We start from the raw sequence: 20722 nt of genomic DNA on the forward strand, positions 1-20722 counted from the left end.
ACGTTATTTACATTTGACAGCATACGAGCAAAAGTAATTAGCAAGCAACCCTAAATACAAACAGGAGATAAGTTTATGTCCATTGTGACCTTTATCAGATCTCATTTCAGGGGACCACATTACATAGGCAATGCAAACATGGACGCCTATGAGAATATGCATAAAAAGCGCCCACACTAGTTTAAACAGATCTGGACATATAATAGGGCATGGTGATGGTGAGAAACACACATTTGCTCTGTTCACACAGAAGTCACCATTGACAATGCAAATATCAAACTTTAAACCAGTGGTACTCAAACTTTTTGGCGTGCACCCCCCGCCCCCTTGTGTAGGGTGCATCCCTTTGAAAAAAGAAGAACATTTTTGTCGTAACCCACTCTAAAAATCACAAGTCAGACTATTGGTTAAGTCCAGAAATGAAACAGACAAGGTTATTGTTTCATGGGCTGGCTGAACTGATACGATACGAAACATATGGGTCACCAGATTTGAAACAGCAGCGGACCAGGGCAAAGAAAAGGCTTAACTTGGCTGCATAAGGCCAAACCTCAGCTTACGGAGAGCTGGCCCGATAGAAAACTCCTCATTGACCCGATTTACAGTCACACGTCGCCTAAAATAGCAAGAGGCTGTGTGAAAACTTTGGATTAATGACACCGGAGTCCTCAACAGGGGATCTAACCTGCCGGCCAAGACCAGGCGTGCACAAAGATAAAAGATGTCAAATACGATTGCCAAAAACATGGCCATGACATCACTTGTGCGCAATAGCTTTCCCAAGGCAACGGCCAAGCACCACAGCGGGGTAAGTGGGGCGAGTTTAAACACACAGTAAGAATACAGTGCAGCAATGATGTCAACCATTTCCCATACAGATCGACCCATGCAAACCCTTGAGAAAAAAAACTTAACGAGTCTCACATCACAGACTCGACTCTTTAGACATGTCAATCAGTCAGAGTGCTTGGGTCAGGATGTGAGACTGAATTGATTTGGGTATGTTTACTTCCTTTGCTTAGGCAGAAATGAAGCTTTGTGAAAGGCAGCTGAGGATGACTGGAGCACAGCACCCATTTAAATCCTTTAACCCCCAAACGGGCATAAATTACAGGGGCAAAGCAATATGTTAGATTGTCTGATAAACAAAACACACTGAAGCTTTAAATTCATTCACTCTGTACTGAAGCTTTGGTGCTTATCCTGATAAACTTGCTGCCCTCTGCCGACTGCTGCCAGTATAGCACAAACATTCCCACACTATTTCTACTAAATGACACCCCAACTTTGAACAATCTACAATTATAAGTTTTTACATTCCCTGAACAGACTTTTGATTTTGAGGCCGACTGATTTTCTTTACATAAGAAACATTTTATTTAAATAGATAGTAAAATAAAAGCAAGCACGTGGTCAGAGTACATGCAGGCAATGCCTCTTCGTTATTCGAACATTATTTCTTTGTGTAACACAATATACTTTGTATAATTTAAGGATGTTTTGATAACTATGATTTTAAAACAATACCAACCCTAGTAAAAAATCCAGCTGAGACCAGCAAAAGCAATACCCGTTAAAACCAAGCTGGGAGACTACTAAAACCAGCTCACCAGCGTATGCTAGATTTTTCAGTAGGGAAGGAATAACAATGAAAAAGACTAATGTGTGTTTCCAAACTATACTAACAGCATTCTTGTAGAACCGGTTTACTCTGTGGCATTTTTATTATTACATTTCACACTTTCTCTCTTCTGCAACCGTAACGCCATATTGATCGATTGTTATTTGATCTGTAGCTCGCGTAGTGATACACACTACTAAGCCGAACAGCAGAGCCGGATAACCAACAGCGGAGAGTGCAAATCTAAAACAAAAAATAGATTTATAAAAACTAGATACATTATAAACCTTGTTGTCTTCTCTTATAAACACATCATATACTAGTTATATTTGGTCACATAATACTTCTAAGTTTTCTATGGTTCTATTTTTTGTCTTCCTCGCCACTCCCCCCTCAAGAAAGAAGTTCCAGTCCCGTCCGCCATTTCGGAGGCGACCAGAAAACCATTGTTAGCAAAATCTCCGCGATGTTGAAAATATCGACCTTAGATTCGTAATTTTTCACACTTTAGTCGCGAGGTTGAATATTTAGAAATATACCGTTCTCGAGAAAGTAAACAAACTTGGACAACAATTTCTCAAATAGTCTCTTGCGCGTCAGAATTTGTACATTTGTCTGAATTCGTCCGCTTGTGTGTTAGCCTAGCAGCAGGCCGTTAACCCGGGACGTCGGCGTTTATCGTCTTATATCAGCATCTAGTTTTAAACTTACTTCGTTTGTGAACATTATATTTCACGTCTTATATCGTCACCCTGTCAGTCACCGCACAGGAATTCGTAGGAATCAAAGGAAAAATGGCGAGCTCGGTGGGGAACGTGGCTGATAGCACAGGTAACCATGACAATGTGACTGATGTTATTCTCATCTTTGATAAATATCTTTGATGATGATTCTCAATAATAGTTTGATAGCGAACAGTTTATATCCGTGTCAACATAACTTGCAGATCATTTTCCTGATTGGTTTGTATGGTGTAAGTTAACTTATTTGTTGTTATTTGCTGCTGTTCATAATTTCATAATGTTGATAAAAATTTGATGGTAAGTTATCCGACAATTTGGCTTAGTATTTGTGTACACACCCATGTATATCGTGAATCTGTCCTTTTCATGTTCATTCATACCCGAATCCCTTTCGTATTTTTCATTCCTGTTCACTGGCATGAGTATTCACTCCTTTACATTTTATCTTGACTTTTATTTAACTCATATTTTAAGCATTCATGTTTAATCAACTACTTTAAATCATTAGATGCTTAGTAATTTTTCTTTCTTTTTTTTTCTTTATCTATTTGGATGGCAGAACAATAAAAACAGCATTCTTGAGAAACCATTAAAAGATTCATGTTTGTTTGATTTTTAATGAGGTGACACAAAAATGGTTTCCAAAAATAAGATGTCACATTTAAAAAAATAAGAACCAGTGTTCTTGTCATTTTTTTTATAATTTATTTTTGCCTCATTTCCATTTCTTCTAACGTGTTGTTTCCCCCTCCTTTGGGTTGCGTTGGTGCTCCAGAACCAACCAAACGTATTCTTTCCTTCCAAGGGTTGGCCGAACTGGCGCATCGGGAATATCAGTCAGGAGACTTTGAGGCGGCCGAGCGTCACTGTATGCAGCTCTGGAGGCAGGAACCAGATAACACTGGTGTCCTGCTCCTTCTGTCTTCTATTCACTTCCAGTGTCGCAGGCTTGACAGGTGAGATGCTCTTCACGGAGCGGGTGGGTCTGCTCTTCACGGAGCGGGTGGGTCTGCTCTTCACGGAGCGGGTGGGTCTGCTCTTCACGGAGCGGGTGGGTCTGCTCTTCACGGAGCGGGTGGGTCTGCTCTTCACGGAGCGGGTGGGTCTGCTCTTCACGGAGCGGGTGATTTGGCATATGTGAACTCGAAAATCATGCCTTGATCCGCATCTAAACACAATCGGTCTGATACCACCTGAATGAGGTGAGCGGTTTGTTTTTATGGTGGTCAGAAATCAATCCGACCCGACAGACCAACAAACCAGGCTGAATATGATGGGCAATGCCCTACAAGCAGCAGTGTGTTTTGCAATTGCGGTCGGAACCAACTGTACAAAACTCATAAAAACACAAACATTTATAAGTTGTTTACTTGTAGGGATGGACAATTTTCTCTAATATAATATTTGACTATTTGAGCTTGTTTATTTAAATGACGCTAATTAAGAAGTTCTATGTATTTGCCATTTTGTCACTATTTCACAGAAGGCTTATAATGAGGAAATAACCACAAGAAGTTAAGTTATATAAATGCATTTATAAGTTAAAATGCTGAGTCAAATTTTTGGAGATTCAAGTCGGTCATTAGTACGAATTCAGTACTGTTCAATCTTACTGAAATGATGTTATACCAAATATTATACCATAACCCAACCCCAAGCGAAGTTGAAAGTTTGACCCAAACACACCTGAACTTGATAATCAAGTTGTTCAGGGCTACCTAAAATTAGAGGCAGGTGTGTAGGGTTGGATTCGAAATTCCAAGTAAGAGCCTGGAGCGAAAACAAAGACTACATAACAGACTGCACAGTCGACATACAAATATCATCTTTATTTAGTTTGACACATTTTTGTGAAGAAAGACAACCATATTTCTCTTACCTGATCGGGTGAAATCCTGTTCTTCTGACAACAATAATGCTGGGGCTGCGGAGAAAACTCAGATCCGTGGTTGTCCGTTAAGAACAACAGACGGATTTAACAAGAATATCTGAAATAAAATTTTTTATAAATAACGTCAGACTTGATATATTATTGTTGTGCAAAGTTACAGGCTTTATTTCACAACAATTCACAAAGACGCAGCTATTGCTACTGTTTGCTGTTTGCTGCTGTAGTTATCCAATTTTCCAAAGAGCCTCGAGGATAATAAATGTTCTCCGTTTCATTTTAGTCTCATTATTAAAAAAATAAAGTCTGCTTCATATCAGAACGCTAACAAGTCTCTTGGAGCAAGTCCAAAGAACATGTGTAAACAAAAACAAACAATTGTTTGTTAAAACTCTTAAGTACTTCAATTAGTCTGCGATCTGAATTGCCAGAGCTATCAGAAATGCATACAAATAAATGGTCCTGTGTATTTAATGTTAAAGTCTGTAAAAGACAGTACAGGTAAAGTGAAAAAGCATTAAATGAGCAGTAGCCTTAAACCTGCGTTGGCGCCTTAAAAACAAACAAACATTCAAGTTGCATTTTTTTATTTGAAATATTATTGCAGGACGACTATTCAACCTTTCGTGCACATGCCTAATTACTATTGAGCATCTCAAAGAGACAGCTACAAAAAACTCCCAATAAACCCACAAATGTTCTCTACAGCGACGAGATACGAATCTTGTAACATATGCAAGTGCATTTCAACCAATGAGAGGACAGTTTAATCTCAACAGAGTTTTATTAACAAGTTTTGGTCCATTTTAAAACTCTACCATGTGAAACCAAACCAAGAAGGAAGCACAACATTGTTAAAATTTAAATCCCCATTTTGAAATAAAACTGTCCTGCAGGGAGTTTTGTTTGTATTTATGCTGGGCCCTCAGTTCAGTTTACTGTTAAAGGGACACCCCACTGTTTTTAGAAAATATGCTTATTTTACAGCTCCCCTAGGGTTAAACATCTAATTTTACCCGTTTTGGAATCCAATTCACCCGATCTCCGGGTCTTGCGCTACCACTTTTAGCATAGCTTAGCATTATCCATTGAATCTGATTAGACCATTAGCATTGCGTCTAAAAAATAACCAAAGAGTTTCGATATTTGGACTCTTCTGTAGTTACATCGTGTACTAAGACTGACGGAAAATTTAAAGTTGAGATTTTCTAGGCAGATATGGCTATGAGCTATACTCTCATTCTGACGTAATTATCAAGGACTTTGCTGCCGTAACATAGTTGCAGCAGGCGCAATGATATTACGCAGCGCCTGCGTACGCAGTTTCCTGCTATTGAAAGTTACCAATGGGACTATTTTTGGGCAGTGCTTAATATCACTACGCCTTAAAAATACTTAAATAACCAAAGAGTTTCTATATTTTTTTAGTGCGATGCTAATGGTCTAATCAGATTCAATGGATTATGCAAAGCTATGCTAAAAATGGTAGCGCCAGACCCAGAGATAAGCTGAATGGATTTTAAAATGGTAAAAATCAAATGTTTAACTCTAGGGGAGCGGGAAAATGAGCATATTTAAAAAAAAAGTGGAATGTCTCTTTAATGTTCACATTATGAACATTATAAATATATTGCTTGAAAATCTTCCAAAGACCGTGAACTGTGAAGTATTGAATTTTGGGATTTACACCATTAAACAGTTCTTTTCGGGATTATTTGGGCGGGGCTAAAACGGTAGCATAGAGCATGGCCCCATCCCTAAAACAATCATGAGCATCCATTCAGGTTGTAACTGTACTTAAAAGGTTGAGAGACTGCAGTTTTCCTCCTAGTGGGTGTGGTTTCTGCACAAACAGCAGATGCACACCGGGCCTTTGAGGGTAGAGAATACTGCCTGTTTTACAAGATTTTGAAAACTTGTTTATTTATTTGATGTTTATAATCAATTTAATTTGACTGGGTTGTTAATATTTTATGTGGTTTTACAAACTCAGCGTATAATACGTTTAATAGCGTATTTTACACCAAATTCAAGGCAGATAATCTTTTTGACCCTCGCGTTGCCGCCACAGCACTTCTCAGTTGCAACACATCAGTTTTTTCTTGGCATGCAGGTCGGCCCATTTCAGCACTTTGGCCATCAAGCAGAATCCAATGCTGGCTGAGGCCTACTCCAACCTGGGCAATGTCTACAAGGAACGAGGTCAACTCCAGGAGGCGATCGAGCACTATCGTCACGCACTGCATCTCAAACCGGACTTCATCGATGGGTACATAAATCTGGCAGCTGCGCTGGTGGCGGCCGGGGACATGGAGGGAGCGGTGCAAGCATATGTATCTGCTCTTCAATATAATCCGGTGGGTATCACTCGCTCTTCAAATAATGCATTTCGTTTTTTTTTACTTGGGTGGCATTTTTGTTCATCTATCTCATTCTGCTTGCCACTAATTTTGAAAAACGTTGAAATTCCTTTACGTGACCGCAAATGTGTGATGAGGTTTGTTGATGATGTTCAAATGGGTGGTGGTTGAGAAGAATTCCCCTTTCATATGTTAAGCGCTTTGAGTTCTGTAGAAAACATTTTATAGATAAAATGAATTAATATAAAAATTATATGTTTCGCGTGCTTTCTGCCCCATGGGATTTCCTTGAGCTTTTCATTTCTTTTTTATAGGATCTGTATTGTGTACGGAGTGACTTGGGTAACCTCCTAAAAGCGCTTGGGCGCCTTGAAGAAGCAAAGGTATGTTTAAACATGTCGGCCTTTGTACGTTTTTCATTGTACACATGTATGCTATACTGTGTGTATACTATAATCCTCATCAGAGACCTAGCCATTCCTGTATTATGGGAGTGTTGGGTGTTTTTCTCTGTCGAGTGTGTTAGCGTTACTCGTGTATTTCCATCACTTCTACACTACTCTCTTTACCATCAGTCCCAGCATTAAGTGCAGAGTATACCTTCACTACAGATAATACACCCAGAAACACTGGGTCACATGTCTCTCACCTACCTAGATACACATCATCTCTCTCTCTCATAATCTTTCTTCAGTATTATTTTATTACATATAGTGAAGTGAAGACCTCTTTCCCTATTTGTTCTTGATGATCATTTGGGTTTCTAGAGACACAAGCCCCCTCTTTCTGTCTATTTTTTGTCCTCCCTCTCTCTCTAAACACTTCTTTATTCTGGCCCGGCCAGTTAGCGCTTGCCCTCACCCACAGGAAGAAAGGCTGGGTTACTCTGTGTCTCAACAAATGGGGATCTTAAACCACATGCTGCTGTATTGGCACGCTTTTATTGCCTGTAGTCTTTTTGGAGGGATTTTGCTGGCTCGGTCTTGAAGGTATAAATGGACTGATGAAGGTAGTGATCTTTGCAATGCAAGAAATAAGATGGCTTCTAACCTTAACCAAGCAATCCCATATCTCAGTTATTCAAAATTCATCCCCCTTAAAGATCAAAGAGTGAGAATTGGCAAATATCTGTATTTTTTTAACGGGATAATAACTTTTTGGAGGCAGCATTGCTGTGATTTGTAAATTCAAGTGGGCCTTTGTGAGATTAAATTGAGAGTTGTTCTTGTCCTTGGTTAGACGCCCTCTTATTTGGTGCCTTATGGGGCGAAGTGGGGAAGAGTACGAGGGTGCTGGCGGCTCCCCACCAGCTCTGTCGCTCCTAAACCCCCGCGCGCTCGCTCAGGGCCTGTGGAGTGCGCGCGCTCTGAACTGTCTGTCTGACCCAACAGCTAAGCCAACAGATGCTCTTCGAGGGCTTCACAGTGTAGCTAAGTGGTCGCCCCATTTTGTTATTCTCGCTCATAGGTGCCGTATTATAGTAATAACCGTGTTTGGGAGGGTTTAAGTATTTTAAACACTGTGCGTTCGCCCCGGGCTGTGCCAGGCAGACAGATCTCTTTCTGCACTCCACCGCACGCGTCAGACATACACCATGTTAGAGAGAGAGAAATTTACGTGCGCAACACAAGCGATGACCTCTTTATTTCAGAGCTGTGGAGGCTTCTAGATGATTATGAAATCATTAAACCCCAGACTTTTTCCCTTATCTCCAATGGCCAGGAGTCAAGAATTCAGGACAGGAAAAGACAAGCAAACTATTAAACCATGTAAACAAAGAATACAATCAAGGAATCAATGATTATATTTTTTGACCTTTTGTATGTTATGGTTATTAATAACAATCCAGTTATATGTTATCAGTTCATTTGGGTAAGATCAAGCCAGTTTGCCTCCCTCCTTTATCTGTATTTTATAAGAGTGATGGGTTAATTAAAAACGGCAAAATCTGTCTGTAAATCATAAAGCCTTTCTTCAATCTCGACCCCTTTATGAGCAATACTCTTGTCTCCAAATATGTAAAATCCTATGTGTTGCATGGGTTTAAACTAATTTTAGGTCATTTAATAAAGCTTTCTTTTTTACTTGTTCCTTTTTTTTTTGGTTTTGTTTTGATGCAAAGTTTTGATATCCATATGAAATGTCTTGATTGCAAACTTTTACTAACGCTCTTGTTTTCTTATTTTGTCTCTTTTGGTTTTTCCACCACTGATATTGTTATTTAGAAGGTTTCAGGTGGGTGACACTATTCCTGCGTAGGTGCGGTCCGGTGGACAGGAACGCTAGGGCAGCGTCAGTCTTCTCCTCTTCTTCCAGCTGCGGCCGCCCCCCTCAGACAAAGTCCAAAAATATGGTAACGGGTTTGTAACTGCCAACGAAAGAAAAGCACCTTACTCCAATGCCTGTGTTCTGCTGTCTTGTGGCTACCTTTGAAGAACAAAAACAAGCCAGAGTAAACACGTAGTAAATGAGAGAAAACTGTAAATGCCCGAGTAATTAAAAACATAATTGATTGGATGCTGTAGGCAAACAAAAGCACAGTAAGAACCCTCTAACTCTTTTACTTGTTGATTATTTCTTTTCCTGTTCATTTGGATTATGATTTATTTTTTCTCCTTTATTTGGAGTTGCAGCGTTCTGCTGAGCAGATGATGCGCTGTGAGTCTGCAGCGACGCAAGGGCTGCGCAGCGACAAAATCCCTTCGAGTGCGACTGAGAGGCGCGTGCTTAAACCACACCCCGCCCCTCCCCTCTTTCCCTTGCGGGTTGCAGACCTGTATGCCCTCTCTCTGCTAGCATGGCACCCAGTGAATACCCAGCCCTACACGTGACACACCATTGGCAGCCATTATGTAATACTATAAACGCTCCAAAAAGGGAACGTGGATTTGGCCGTGGGATCTAACATGAGACGAAGCCCCCGAAGGGTAAAGGGTTTTTTAGCGTGTGCCTATCTGGCGGGGAGTTGGATCGCTCCAGGTCTGCATTCGGCACTCTGAGCTGGCGTGAGCGCAGGCGAATGCGAGCGCGTGCGAAAACAAAGCAAGCTGCGACCACGGCGCGCCGTGACCAAGTGGCCGCACGTGTGGCTTTTTGCGCATGCATTACAGGTACCTCCACCTGCATGCCACACTTGCATTTAAGGTTGTGAATTGACAGATTTATGTTGACCTTTCTTATATGGAAGCAGAATTTACTGCTGTTTTTATAAATATAACATAATTCTTTCTTAAGACTTTTAAGCTCATAACTGAAGAATGTAAGTTGGAGTGTTGGTGTTGGTTGGATCAGCGCAGCGTAGGAAAAAGTGTGCAGCTTTGCGCGGCAGAATTTGCGCCCGCGAGCCCATGCTGCAGACTCGCTTTTTGCTTTATTGAGAATGGATGCTAACTGTTCTTTTGTCTGCCCTTTTTGTTTTTCTTCCTTTTTATTTGATCTTTTGGTTTATTTTCTTTTGCAACCCTTCCTCTATCTACCCTCTTTCTATTCTTCCTGGTTTTTACTTTTAACCTACACAAGGCTTGTTACCTGAAAGCAATTGAGACTCAACCGAACTTCGCCGTGGCTTGGAGTAACCTGGGCTGTGTGTTCAACGCTCAGGGAGAGATCTGGCTGGCCATACATCATTTTGAAAAGGTTTGCAATCATCTATGGATATATGATAAGAACACTTAAATTAACACATCTTAAATTAACCGTTTTACACGTTTATTGGGTTTACAGGCAGTGACCCTGGATCCAAACTTTCTGGATGCTTACATTAACTTGGGTAATGTTTTGAAAGAGGCTCGAATCTTTGACAGGTACATTTTTTGTCTGCTTTCAGTTTGAAAATTTAGTTTTTGACTCTTTTCGATTCTCCTGTTAAACACGTGTTTTGTTCTTCAGAGCTGTTGCCGGCTATCTCCGTGCGCTCAGTCTGAGCCCTAACCATGCTGTTGTGCATGGGAACTTGGCCTGCGTGTACTATGAGCAGGGTTTGATTGATTTGGCCATCGACACCTACCGTCGTGCCATTGAGCTGCAGCCGCACTTTCCTGATGCTTACTGCAATCTCGCCAATGCCCTGAAGGAGAAGGGCAATGTAAGAACCTCTGTGTGTTCATTATTATTAACGTTATGTAATATTTTAATCTGTTAAGCCAACCGATCCGTGCGAGTGGGCCCAACGTGTTTTTGTTTACAAATGATTAAGTTTGCCATGTATTATATTGACCATGAACGGTATTAAACTTGTCATACTATATATCATTACAAAGGTCGAAGGGTTTAGATTTGATATCTTGAGTGATGTTTCATAATATAAATGCTCTAGAAATATAAATACAGTATTTTGCGCTTTATACTTTTATTATATAAAACTGCACGTCTGTCATCCTGACAAGCTCATGCTGCTCTCGTGTTGACGCCAAGCTTTCAAAAATACTTTTTACACCTGTGACTTTATTGGGCGGGTGGCTTGACAGATTACATTTGTCACATGACTTTTTCACATTATTTCCCATAGTTTCCTCAGAAGGGTGAGTTTCAGATTTGTGTCTTACGTCAGGTTTCTGAAGCTGAAGAATGCTACAACACAGCTCTGCGTCTGTGTCCAACCCACGCCGATTCACTTAACAATCTGGCCAACATCAAGCGTGAGCAGGGCAACATTGAGGAGGCTGTGCAGCTTTACAGGAAAGCTCTGGAGGTAAGAGACACACTAATACCAGGTCCTTACCAAAACATCATCCAGGCAGTGATGTACAGTATTTTGAGTTCTTTTTGTGTCACTCAGGTGTTCCCAGAATTCGCTGCTGCCCATTCGAACCTTGCCAGTGTACTGCAACAGCAGGGGAAACTCCAGGAAGCTCTCATGCATTATAAGGAGGCCATCAGGTTTGTTCACTCAAACCATCACATTTTTACTTAAAGGGATAGTTCGGCCAAAAATGATATTAAACCCATGATTTACTCGCCCCCAAGCTGTCCGAGTTGCATATGTCCATCGTTTTTCAGACAAACACATTTTCGGATATTTTATAAAATGTTTTAGATCTTTCAGTTGATTAAATGTAATGTTACGGGGTCCATCCATAGTCCACGACCTTCAAGTCCAAAAAAAGTGCGTCCATCCTTCACAAATTAAATCCAAACGGCTCCAGAATGATAAACAAAGGTCTTCTGAGGGTAATCTGCGCGGTGTTGTTGTAGAAATATCCATATTTCAAACTTTATTAACGTAAATAAATACCTTCCGGTAGCGCCGCCATCTTAGTCGCGTCCGCATTCAGGATGAGAGCTTACGCAGCCTACGGAGGCTACTCTGCTGCTGCTCTGTGCCCCCGCCCTCCGAATTTGTCATACGTCACTAAGAAAAGTGCGTACACTACGCTAATACTCACTCTTGAATGTGGACGCGACTAAGATGGCGGCGCTACCGGAAGGTATTTATTTTCGTTAATAAAGTTTTAAATATGGATATTTCTACAACAACACCGCACGGATTACCCTCAGAAGACCTTTGTTTATCATCCTGGAGCCGTTTGGATTTAATTTGTGAAGGATGGACGCACTATTTTTGGATTTGAAGGTCGTGGACTATGGATGGACCCCGTAACATTACATTTATTCAACTGAAAGATCTAAAACATTTTATAAAATATCCGAAAATGTGTTTGTCTGAAAAACGATGGACATATGCAGCTCGGACAGTTTGGGGGTGAGTAAATCATGGGTTTAATATCATTTTGGCCGAACTATCCCTTTAAGAAAGCAAAGTTAACCCAGTAGATATCATGTCTCATATGTCTGTTTTTTATTGTTATCCATCAGAATTAGCCCCACATTTGCCGATGCATATTCCAATATGGGCAACACTCTTAAAGAGATGCAGGATGTTCAAGGCGCCCTGCAGTGTTACACCCGTGCCATTCAGATCAATCCTGCATTTGCAGATGCTCACAGTAACTTGGCTTCCATTCACAAGGTATTTTAGAGACCTGCACACTTCTAACATATTCTCTGTTACTTTTAATATGTAATATTGAAATAGGTAAATAATATTTTTTAAATAGTAAAATTTTTGTTTCTTTTCTAATTTATAGGATTCTGGAAACATACCAGAAGCGATTGCATCTTACCGCACCGCCTTGAAGCTCAAACCTGACTTCCCCGATGCTTACTGTAACCTGGCTCACTGTCTACAGGTATGTGATATTCATAAATGAAGACTGTATGCGTGACTTTCTGCTGTATGTCTTTATATAATTCACTCTTTGTTCAGATTGTGTGTGACTGGACTGACTATGACGAGCGTATGAAGAAGCTTGTGACCATTGTGGCCGATCAGCTGGAGAAGAACCGCCTGCCGTCTGTGCACCCGCATCACAGCATGCTGTACCCCCTCTCTCACGGTTTCCGCAAGGCGATTGCAGAGAGACACGGCAACCTCTGTCTGGATAAGGTGTGTAAATGTATTCAGACGTGTGTGTACCACATCACAATTTAACATCCAAACATCAGATAATTAACAGGCACCCTCAGTACAGTGTGGCATTGGCTGAATCCTGAATCGATGTACTTCTGCTGTTTGCTTTTCTGTAGATCAATGCTCTACATAAACCTCCCTATGAGTATCCTAAAGACCTGAAGGCCAGCGCGGGTCGTATCCGGGTGGGCTACGTTAGTTCAGATTTTGGAAACCATCCCACTTCACACCTGATGCAGTCCATCCCTGGCATGCACAACTCTGAGAAGTTCGAGGTGAGGAGTCGGTTCATTACAGCGTTGAACTGTACAGTGAACACTTTGTGCTGATACAGGTGTGTTTTCCAGGTCTTCTGTTACGCTCTCAGCCCTGATGACAGCACGAACTTCAGAGTCAAAGTTATGGCGGAGACTCATCACTTCATTGACCTCTCACAGGTCTGTACACATATAGAACAAACTTGCCTGAGCTATTGTCTTCGTTCTTTCTCTTATTAACCTCATCGATGTCTCTGCAGATTCCCTGTAATGGAAAAGCAGCTGACAGGATACACCAAGATGGAGTCCACATTCTGGTCAACATGAATGGTTATACTAAGGGAGCACGCAATGAACTGTTTGCACTGCGCCCAGCACCAATACAGGTAAGCGTTCTTCTAGTAAGATGTCATCTGTGATAATCTTTAAGTTGATTGTATATTTATTAGTGATGATTGCTGAGGGATGCATTCATAATTGCACTTTTGATCAGCACTTTTGCCACATACCCTTAAGCATCTGCTGGACAGTTCCCTAGACTAGGGTTTGCAAATACATGTAAATCTATTAAGAATAAGATTGTATCAGAATGTAAACATGTTGTTCGTGTGTATTTTCCACAGGCTATGTGGCTCGGCTACCCTGGGACCAGCGGAGCTCCGTTTATGGACTACATCATCAGCGATAAGGAGACGTCTCCTATTGAGGTCGCTGAGCAGTACTCTGAGAAACTGGCCTACATGCCTAACACTTTCTTCATTGGAGATCACGCTAACATGTTCCCTCATCTCAAGGCAAGATTTTTGTCACTTAAATCAAACATAGTCCAAATAATAATGTTTTACCCAATGTTAATAATGATTTACCTTTTGCCATATAGAAAAAGGCAGTTATTGACTTCAAGTCAAATGGACACATTTTTGACAATCGTATTGTGCTGAATGGCATTGATCTGAAAGCCTTCCTGGAAAGTCTGCCAGATGTCAAAGTTGTGAAGGTAAACAAAGCAGCTGTTGCTTTATCAGATCACATGGTTTTTTATTGATTGAGGTGTACATTCATTATTTCCCCGCTTTCAGATGGAGTGTGACGGCCAGGAGGTGCCTGATAGTAATGGTGCCCTCTCCATGCCTGTCATCCCTATGAACACAGCTGCTGAGGCCATCATTAACATGATCAACCAAGGCCAGATCCAAGTGACCATCAATGGGTTTACTGTCAGCAATGGCCTAGCCACAACTCAGGTAAGGCCCGCTACTGAACTACTCATCCTAACACTGGAACGCATGTGGTTTTATATCTACTACAGACTTCCTCTAGAGTAAACTTCTTTTTGGCTTTGAGGGTCTCGCTCTGCTGTTTAACTGTGATTTAGTCCTTACCCATCTATCTTAGCATGATAAATGAGTGGATAATTGATCAAGTTTATAATCTGGTTAAGCTATTATTCTGATTTCACAGCTCCACTGGAGGTATTGTTTCACAAATATTTTCTCTACTGTGTGTACTGGAGACACTGTTTGGACTAGAGGTCGACCAGTTTATTGGCCAGGCCGATAATTTGGCATATTTAAAAAAAATCGTTTTTGCTGCAAAATTAGGCCGATTAATAGGCAGGCGCATCTGCGGGCACCTAAGTGTTGTTTTTGCCGCTTCTCCCAGATGCTGCGTGTGTGTCTGCAGCCGTGTCTCGTTCACAAACAGCTTTAGTAAACGATTTTGTGATCGCACGAATTTAAAGCAGCCAGTACAACAGCGTGACAGGCTTATGTATCGCGATGCACTGTCCGTGCAGGCACAAAGATTGAGCTCTTTTAATGTGATTAAAGAGAGATGATCTTTGTTTGCTTGACCGAATGACCAGAGCCACTTCTCTAAACACTTTTTCTCTGCTCTCCCTCGTGCATATTCCTCAAAACAAACTGACACGATGGACGAAAGGTCGGAAGACCAAATCATATCCAGCAAAGAAATGTTTTCAGTGTTGTTACAGTAACACTTTGTTACAGGTTTGCGTTGCCCAACCTGGATTAGCACACAACGCTACCGATTCATTTAAATGAACGGTTGAAACAACAGATCTGTCCAACACTGAACCCACAAGACATCACTGTAAATAGTGACATTTTTACATTTAAAATATCTGCTACTGATGAGGAAATTTGGATTATGATGTACAAACAGAAAATTGGCAAATATATCGGCCAAGAAAATCGGCATCATATATCGGCCATCGGCTGCCCTGATTTCTAAATATCGCAATCGACATCGGCCAGAGAAAAAACCTATCGGTCGACCTCTAGTTTGGACATGCACAGATATAAATAAATATTTTGTTGCAGTAAATTGTCTGTTTTATGGGTTTTTGTGGCCCAAAATTCTGAGATATATATATATATATATATATATATATATATACTGACTGAGTTCATGGGAATCAGAAGCCGTTCTCAATGTTCTAATTGGAATTATTAAATAAACTTTTATTTTGTAAGGATACAAATGGCCTGACATTGATTTTACATTTATGTTTTGGCATTTAGCAGATGCTTTGAATAAAAGCAAAATGTAAATTTTCATTGGGTTTTTATTCTTTATTATGTGTACATGGAATCTTCTGGGTCATGAATTTTGCCTTGAAAGTAATTGAAAAGTAAGGGGAAATGTATTGGTAAAAATGTGTACTAACCCTTTTTTTGGTTCCAATAACGTCACAGGTTTTTTTTGTAAAATAACTTTAAAGAATCAAATTTTGGCATTTGTGAATCGATTCAGAATCATCCGCAATGCATGTATGTCCAAACTGAGAATATGTAATTATAAGTGTGAGGTCTTTATCAGAAGGCTCTTGTCTTTGGGTTCATGCATATACTAAACTTGCTTTATTTCCCCTCTGGTTGGTGATGAAATTATTTTAATAATCTTAAATCAGTTTTCTCCTTTAATCATCTGCTGATTTGATCCTCCACATGAACAGAGATCTGGCTAAAAGACTATACTGTATCATAGTAGGCAATGTTTCCAAATGTTGTTGTTTTTCAGATATTTACAGCGGAGGAGGTTGTAGTATCTGGGACTGTAGCATTGCAGGTATGGCACACTTAAAGCTGCCCTAGAGTAAGCAGGATTCCCAATAGTCATCATTACTTTTCTTCACCTGTGCCTTAAAACCACTTTAGATGGCACGATTGTGGTGGAGGTGGTGATGGACTCTCTCACGCAGGGTGTGTTTGTCTTTTTACTGAACTAAACTGGTAGTTTATGTGTTCATGTTTCTGTTCAGATTAACAACAAGGCAGCAACCGGAGAGGAGGTTCCCAGAACAATCGTGGTGACTACCCGCTCACAGTACGGCCTTCCTGAAGATTCCATTGTCTATTGCAACTTTAACCAGCTCTATAAGATTGACCCTCCCACACTGCAGATGTGGGCCAATGTAAGATCAACAACAATCGCATTTTACTTCACCTAAATCAGACAAAAAAAAGCAAAGCTTTACTGCTATTTTTATTACTACTACAACTTGACTAATGCCCTAATTTTTTTAAAGTAGGCTTTTTCTTTATGTAAAAATAAAAACTCTTGGCCTGGACCTCAGCTTGACTCACTGTGGTTTCTGTTTTATATAGATCCTGAAGCGTGTGCCCAACAGTGTGCTGTGGCTCCTGCGTTTCCCAGCGGTTGGTGAGCCCAACATCCAGCAGTACGCTCAGAATCTTGGTCTGCCTGCCTCTCGTATCATCTTCTCTCCTGTGGCACCCAAAGAGGAGCATGTGAGGCGTGGACAGTTAGCAGATGTGTGTCTGGACACCCCACTCTGTAACGGACACACAACAGGCATGGATGTGCTGTGGGCCGGTACCCCAATGGTCACCATGCCAGGTAACGTGTCCTCATGAAACCTCATTTAGCGCTTCCCAAATTTTTCAAAGCAAGCATCACTGTTATTATTCATACTTGCATGTGACCTGAATTTAACCCAGACCAGCGTAACACTACTCAGATTTTTTTCTCATAAAAATGTATCACATTATTTTATCCACTGATACCCTGATGTCTTGTTTAGGAGAGACACTGGCGTCTCGTGTAGCGGCCTCTCAGCTGACCTGTCTTGGCTGCCCTGAACTCATCGCTCCGAGTCGTCAGGAGTATGAAGAGGTTGCTGTCAAGCTCGGCACAGATATGGAATAGTAAGCCAGTTTCTCATTTCAACCTTAGTCTTTCTTGTAGTCGATCATTTTATCACTTAAAACTCATCTTTGAGGATTTGTAAAAGATTTTCCTGTGATAGTAATTTCTTGTTTTATATAAAAAGCATAGACATGAGCAGGTTAGTCCCCGCCTCCACTCTTTCACACCACATCAGACCAGATTATAGATTTATATATATATATATCTTACGGGGTGGGCAGCATGATCAAAAATCCATTTCACAGTCGTTTTATTTCACGGTAACTATATATTTCACAGTGTACGTGTTTTTCAGTTTATATTGTTTTTAGACTATAAAAATGTGCTCATTATAGATTTTAACTAAAGGCTCAGTTATTTAAGTAAAAATCCCCAAAACATAACAACTGGTTAAGTCTTGAAAGACAAAATCTTGTTTTTAAATCCGTTATTAATTTTATGGACTATTGAAGTAGTATGCGTTGTATTTTGTATTTATGCATACAGTAGGGGGAGAGCTTTTGGTTTTGGCTCAATCATTCAAAAAAATATTTGAGTTTGATTAATTATATTTTTACACAAGCAGCACACACATCTCTGCTACAAATAAACAGTTTGAAGTTTGTTTCTATTTCTTACCATTCTTGGAAAATTATACCAAACGTGACAGAAGTGCAAACGTTACAACTTACCCCCTAGGTGGGGTTAATTGTAATAGGCATGGGGTTAGTTGTAACACTTGCTAAAAATTAAGTTTGCAGGCAAATATTTCAATCCTATTTTGTCTATATACTTGAAGTGGATATTGTTTATATATCTGTCTATAATAGACAGGTATCCACACTGTATTCATTCATTCAGCCCTTTTCTAACAATAGTTCAATTATAAATGGATACAAATGTCTAAATATGTGAGAAAAAGCAGGACAATTATAACAAAATATTTTTTTATATGTGACCCAGTCTGAATTAGTCATACTACAGTTTCAAAATCAAATTCTGAGATATGAGCATCAAAGTCTGATTTTAGCCATTCATTTCATTATGATTTCAATCTTTGACGTGATCTTATTCAATCAATATTAAAGATATGAACAAAAATACATTTGACACACATTTTTTGATAAGACAGGCACAAATTATTTTTTTGGCAGCCAGCAAACATTCGTGTGTAGCCTATTTAAAACAATGGCAAGAATTACGCTAATGTTAGAAGTTTTCATATCGTAAGTGCTGAGGGGTTCGTTGTAACACAGCATCACAATTAACCCCACTGGGGCAAAATATTTTCAAGCCCACCAAAAAAGTTGCTAGGAGCTACAGACATATTTTAAAATGATGCTATGTTTTAGTCAACAAGACACTGATTAATATGACATAGCATTGGATTTGGTATCTTACACACCCAACTTAAAAACCGAAAAAAAAAAACATATGATGAAAAATGTACTTACATGCCACCAAATCACTCATTCATCAACAACTCTCTGGAAAAAAAATTATACATTTCCAATCATTTGCGGGAGCTCGTCTTTTGGCAGCGTGAAAAAAATACCGGGAAAAACAAAACACTCAACCTTGTGCAACAATGCAAACAGTCCGTGTTACAACCAACCTCTATTAGACTATTAAACTATTAGAGCACAGAGAGAGAGAGAGAGAAAGAAAGAGAGACCCACTCATAACAAATGAAAACACTGTGGATTATTTTACATGTTTCTTGATCATACTCAGTCTAACGTGGGAGTGCTGAGTTAGCCAAGCACACTATTTACATTTATATTAAGTCTGAAAAATTAAAAGCATTAAAGGTTGATCTAAAATGTTTTGTTTACTTCCCACAGCCTGAAGAAAATCCGCTCTCGTGTGTGGAAGCAACGGATCTGCAGTCCACTCTTCAACACCAAACAGTACACCATTGAACTGGAGAGGCTGTACCTGCAGATGTGGGAGCACCATGCAGCCGGAGGCAAACCTGACCATCTAGTCAAAGTGCATTCTCTGGAGACCAGTGAGAGCACCTAAGCCCAGCGCACCGATGCATGCCCCTCCCTCCTTTTACTGATCAACCTCGCCCCTTCTCCATGTCCTTCAGTATGTGTCAGAGACTCTTAAAGAGCCCACTTGTGAGCACCATCACCTTGATCACAGCCAGCTTTAGTTTTTATGAGCCAGAGTGGACAGCACTGATGCTCCGCCCCCTGGCCATCATACCTTGAATAAATTCATGTTGGTTGACTCTTAACTCTCCTTTCTGCTTCTGTATGGAGTCCTGGTTCTGTCATTTGCAGTGACTAGGTGGATGATCAACGAGAGAGAGAGACGGTAATTGAACTGAGGAAATGTACCTCTTCCATAATGGGCTTTAACACACAGATGTGACCTTGTTTTTTTAGTTAGGTGATGTGCTCCTTGACCTATTTTAAGTTTCTCATCATGATTTAGTTGAGTGATGGATCCGTATCGTTTTTCCACTACTGAATGCCAACGTTTTCCATAATCGTATCAACAGAAAGTTATTTATCTCTTTTTATTGAAAACATGATCAGAGAACAAACAGGAGTGTCATATTACACACAGCATTGACTTGACTTTATTTGGGTTTTCTTTTCTTATGATTTTTACTTGGAAAGGTCTAGGTAAGTATGTTGTTTTGGTTTTGTACACTGTCTTCCTAAATAATCAGTTTTATTTATGCTTTGTGCAAGGCTCTTTACATAAACTGAAATAAAGCGATGTGGCAAACCTTCAAGAGAGTTGCATATACTTGGCTACGGGTTTCATTTGTCTTATTTTTTTTAGGAGAAGACACGTTTATGATGAAATAACTCCAGTAAATCCTGATGTATATGCTATGATGTATCTGTTCTCACTGCTGACTCGACTGTGTGATGTGCATTCATTGTAAATTTGATCGCTGCTGTCTTCATTTGAATAAAGAAGTAATAAAGATGGTTCTTGACTGGTTTTGTATATCTAAGATGTTTCACATAGGACTTCATCCTAAAGATGAGCAGCACTAACCAAAACTATTATCTATCGTATACATTCTATTCCCAAAAAAGATGTCCATTCCCTATCTTTTCAAGCATAAGTGAGAGTCAGACCTAATGTAAAAATATTAGATTCTCTTTTTTACAAGAAAAAAATTAACTTTGTTAAAAAGTTTATAAAAGTTGAACTAAAAGAACCAAGTAGTTTTATGTCAACCCAT

The 20722-nt window shown here is 40.0% G+C and overlaps 1 protein-coding gene across 10 annotated transcripts; it reads left to right on the top strand.

Annotated features, from left to right (window-relative positions):
• Nucleotides 1-2038: 2038 nt before the first annotated feature.
• LOC135749352 (UDP-N-acetylglucosamine--peptide N-acetylglucosaminyltransferase 110 kDa subunit) lies at nt 2039-20462 on the top strand. Of its 10 annotated transcripts, none has more exons than XM_065267936.2 (23): nt 2039-2452; nt 3140-3320; nt 6366-6609; nt 6927-6995; nt 10132-10248; nt 10336-10415; nt 10501-10708; nt 11120-11302; nt 11390-11490; nt 12427-12580; nt 12699-12800; nt 12878-13057; nt 13198-13356; nt 13429-13518; nt 13599-13724; nt 13962-14132; nt 14219-14335; nt 14418-14582; nt 16381-16428; nt 16622-16774; nt 16968-17220; nt 17405-17528; nt 19353-20462. In XM_065267936.2, the coding sequence occupies exons 1-23, from the start codon at nt 2416-2418 to the stop codon at nt 19531-19533; spliced, it is 3243 nt and encodes a 1080-aa protein (XP_065124008.1). In that variant the 5' UTR covers nt 2039-2415; the 3' UTR covers nt 19534-20462. The 10 variants fall into 10 exon arrangements, with proteins under 10 accessions (XP_065124008.1, XP_065124011.1, XP_065124009.1 ...); XM_065267939.2 differs by having other exon boundaries at nt 11162-11302; XM_065267937.2 differs by having other exon boundaries at nt 10501-10696.
• The last annotated feature ends 260 nt before the right edge of the window (nt 20463-20722 follow it).

The sequence above is a fragment of the Paramisgurnus dabryanus genome, chromosome 16 (genome assembly GCF_030506205.2).
Source record: "Paramisgurnus dabryanus chromosome 16, PD_genome_1.1, whole genome shotgun sequence".
Lineage (NCBI taxonomy): Eukaryota > Metazoa > Chordata > Actinopteri > Cypriniformes > Cobitidae > Paramisgurnus > Paramisgurnus dabryanus.

Coding starts and splice junctions, on each gene's coding strand:
- LOC135749352 (XM_065267936.2), top strand. CDS start 2,416: ATGGCGAGCTCGGTGGGGAACGTGGCTGATAGCACAG. Junction 14,133..14,218: donor ACATGTTCCCTCATCTCAAG/GCAAGATTTTTG, acceptor TTTGCCATATAG/AAAAAGGCAGTTATTGACTT. Junction 17,221..17,404: donor CCCAATGGTCACCATGCCAG/GTAACGTGTCCT, acceptor TGTCTTGTTTAG/GAGAGACACTGGCGTCTCGT.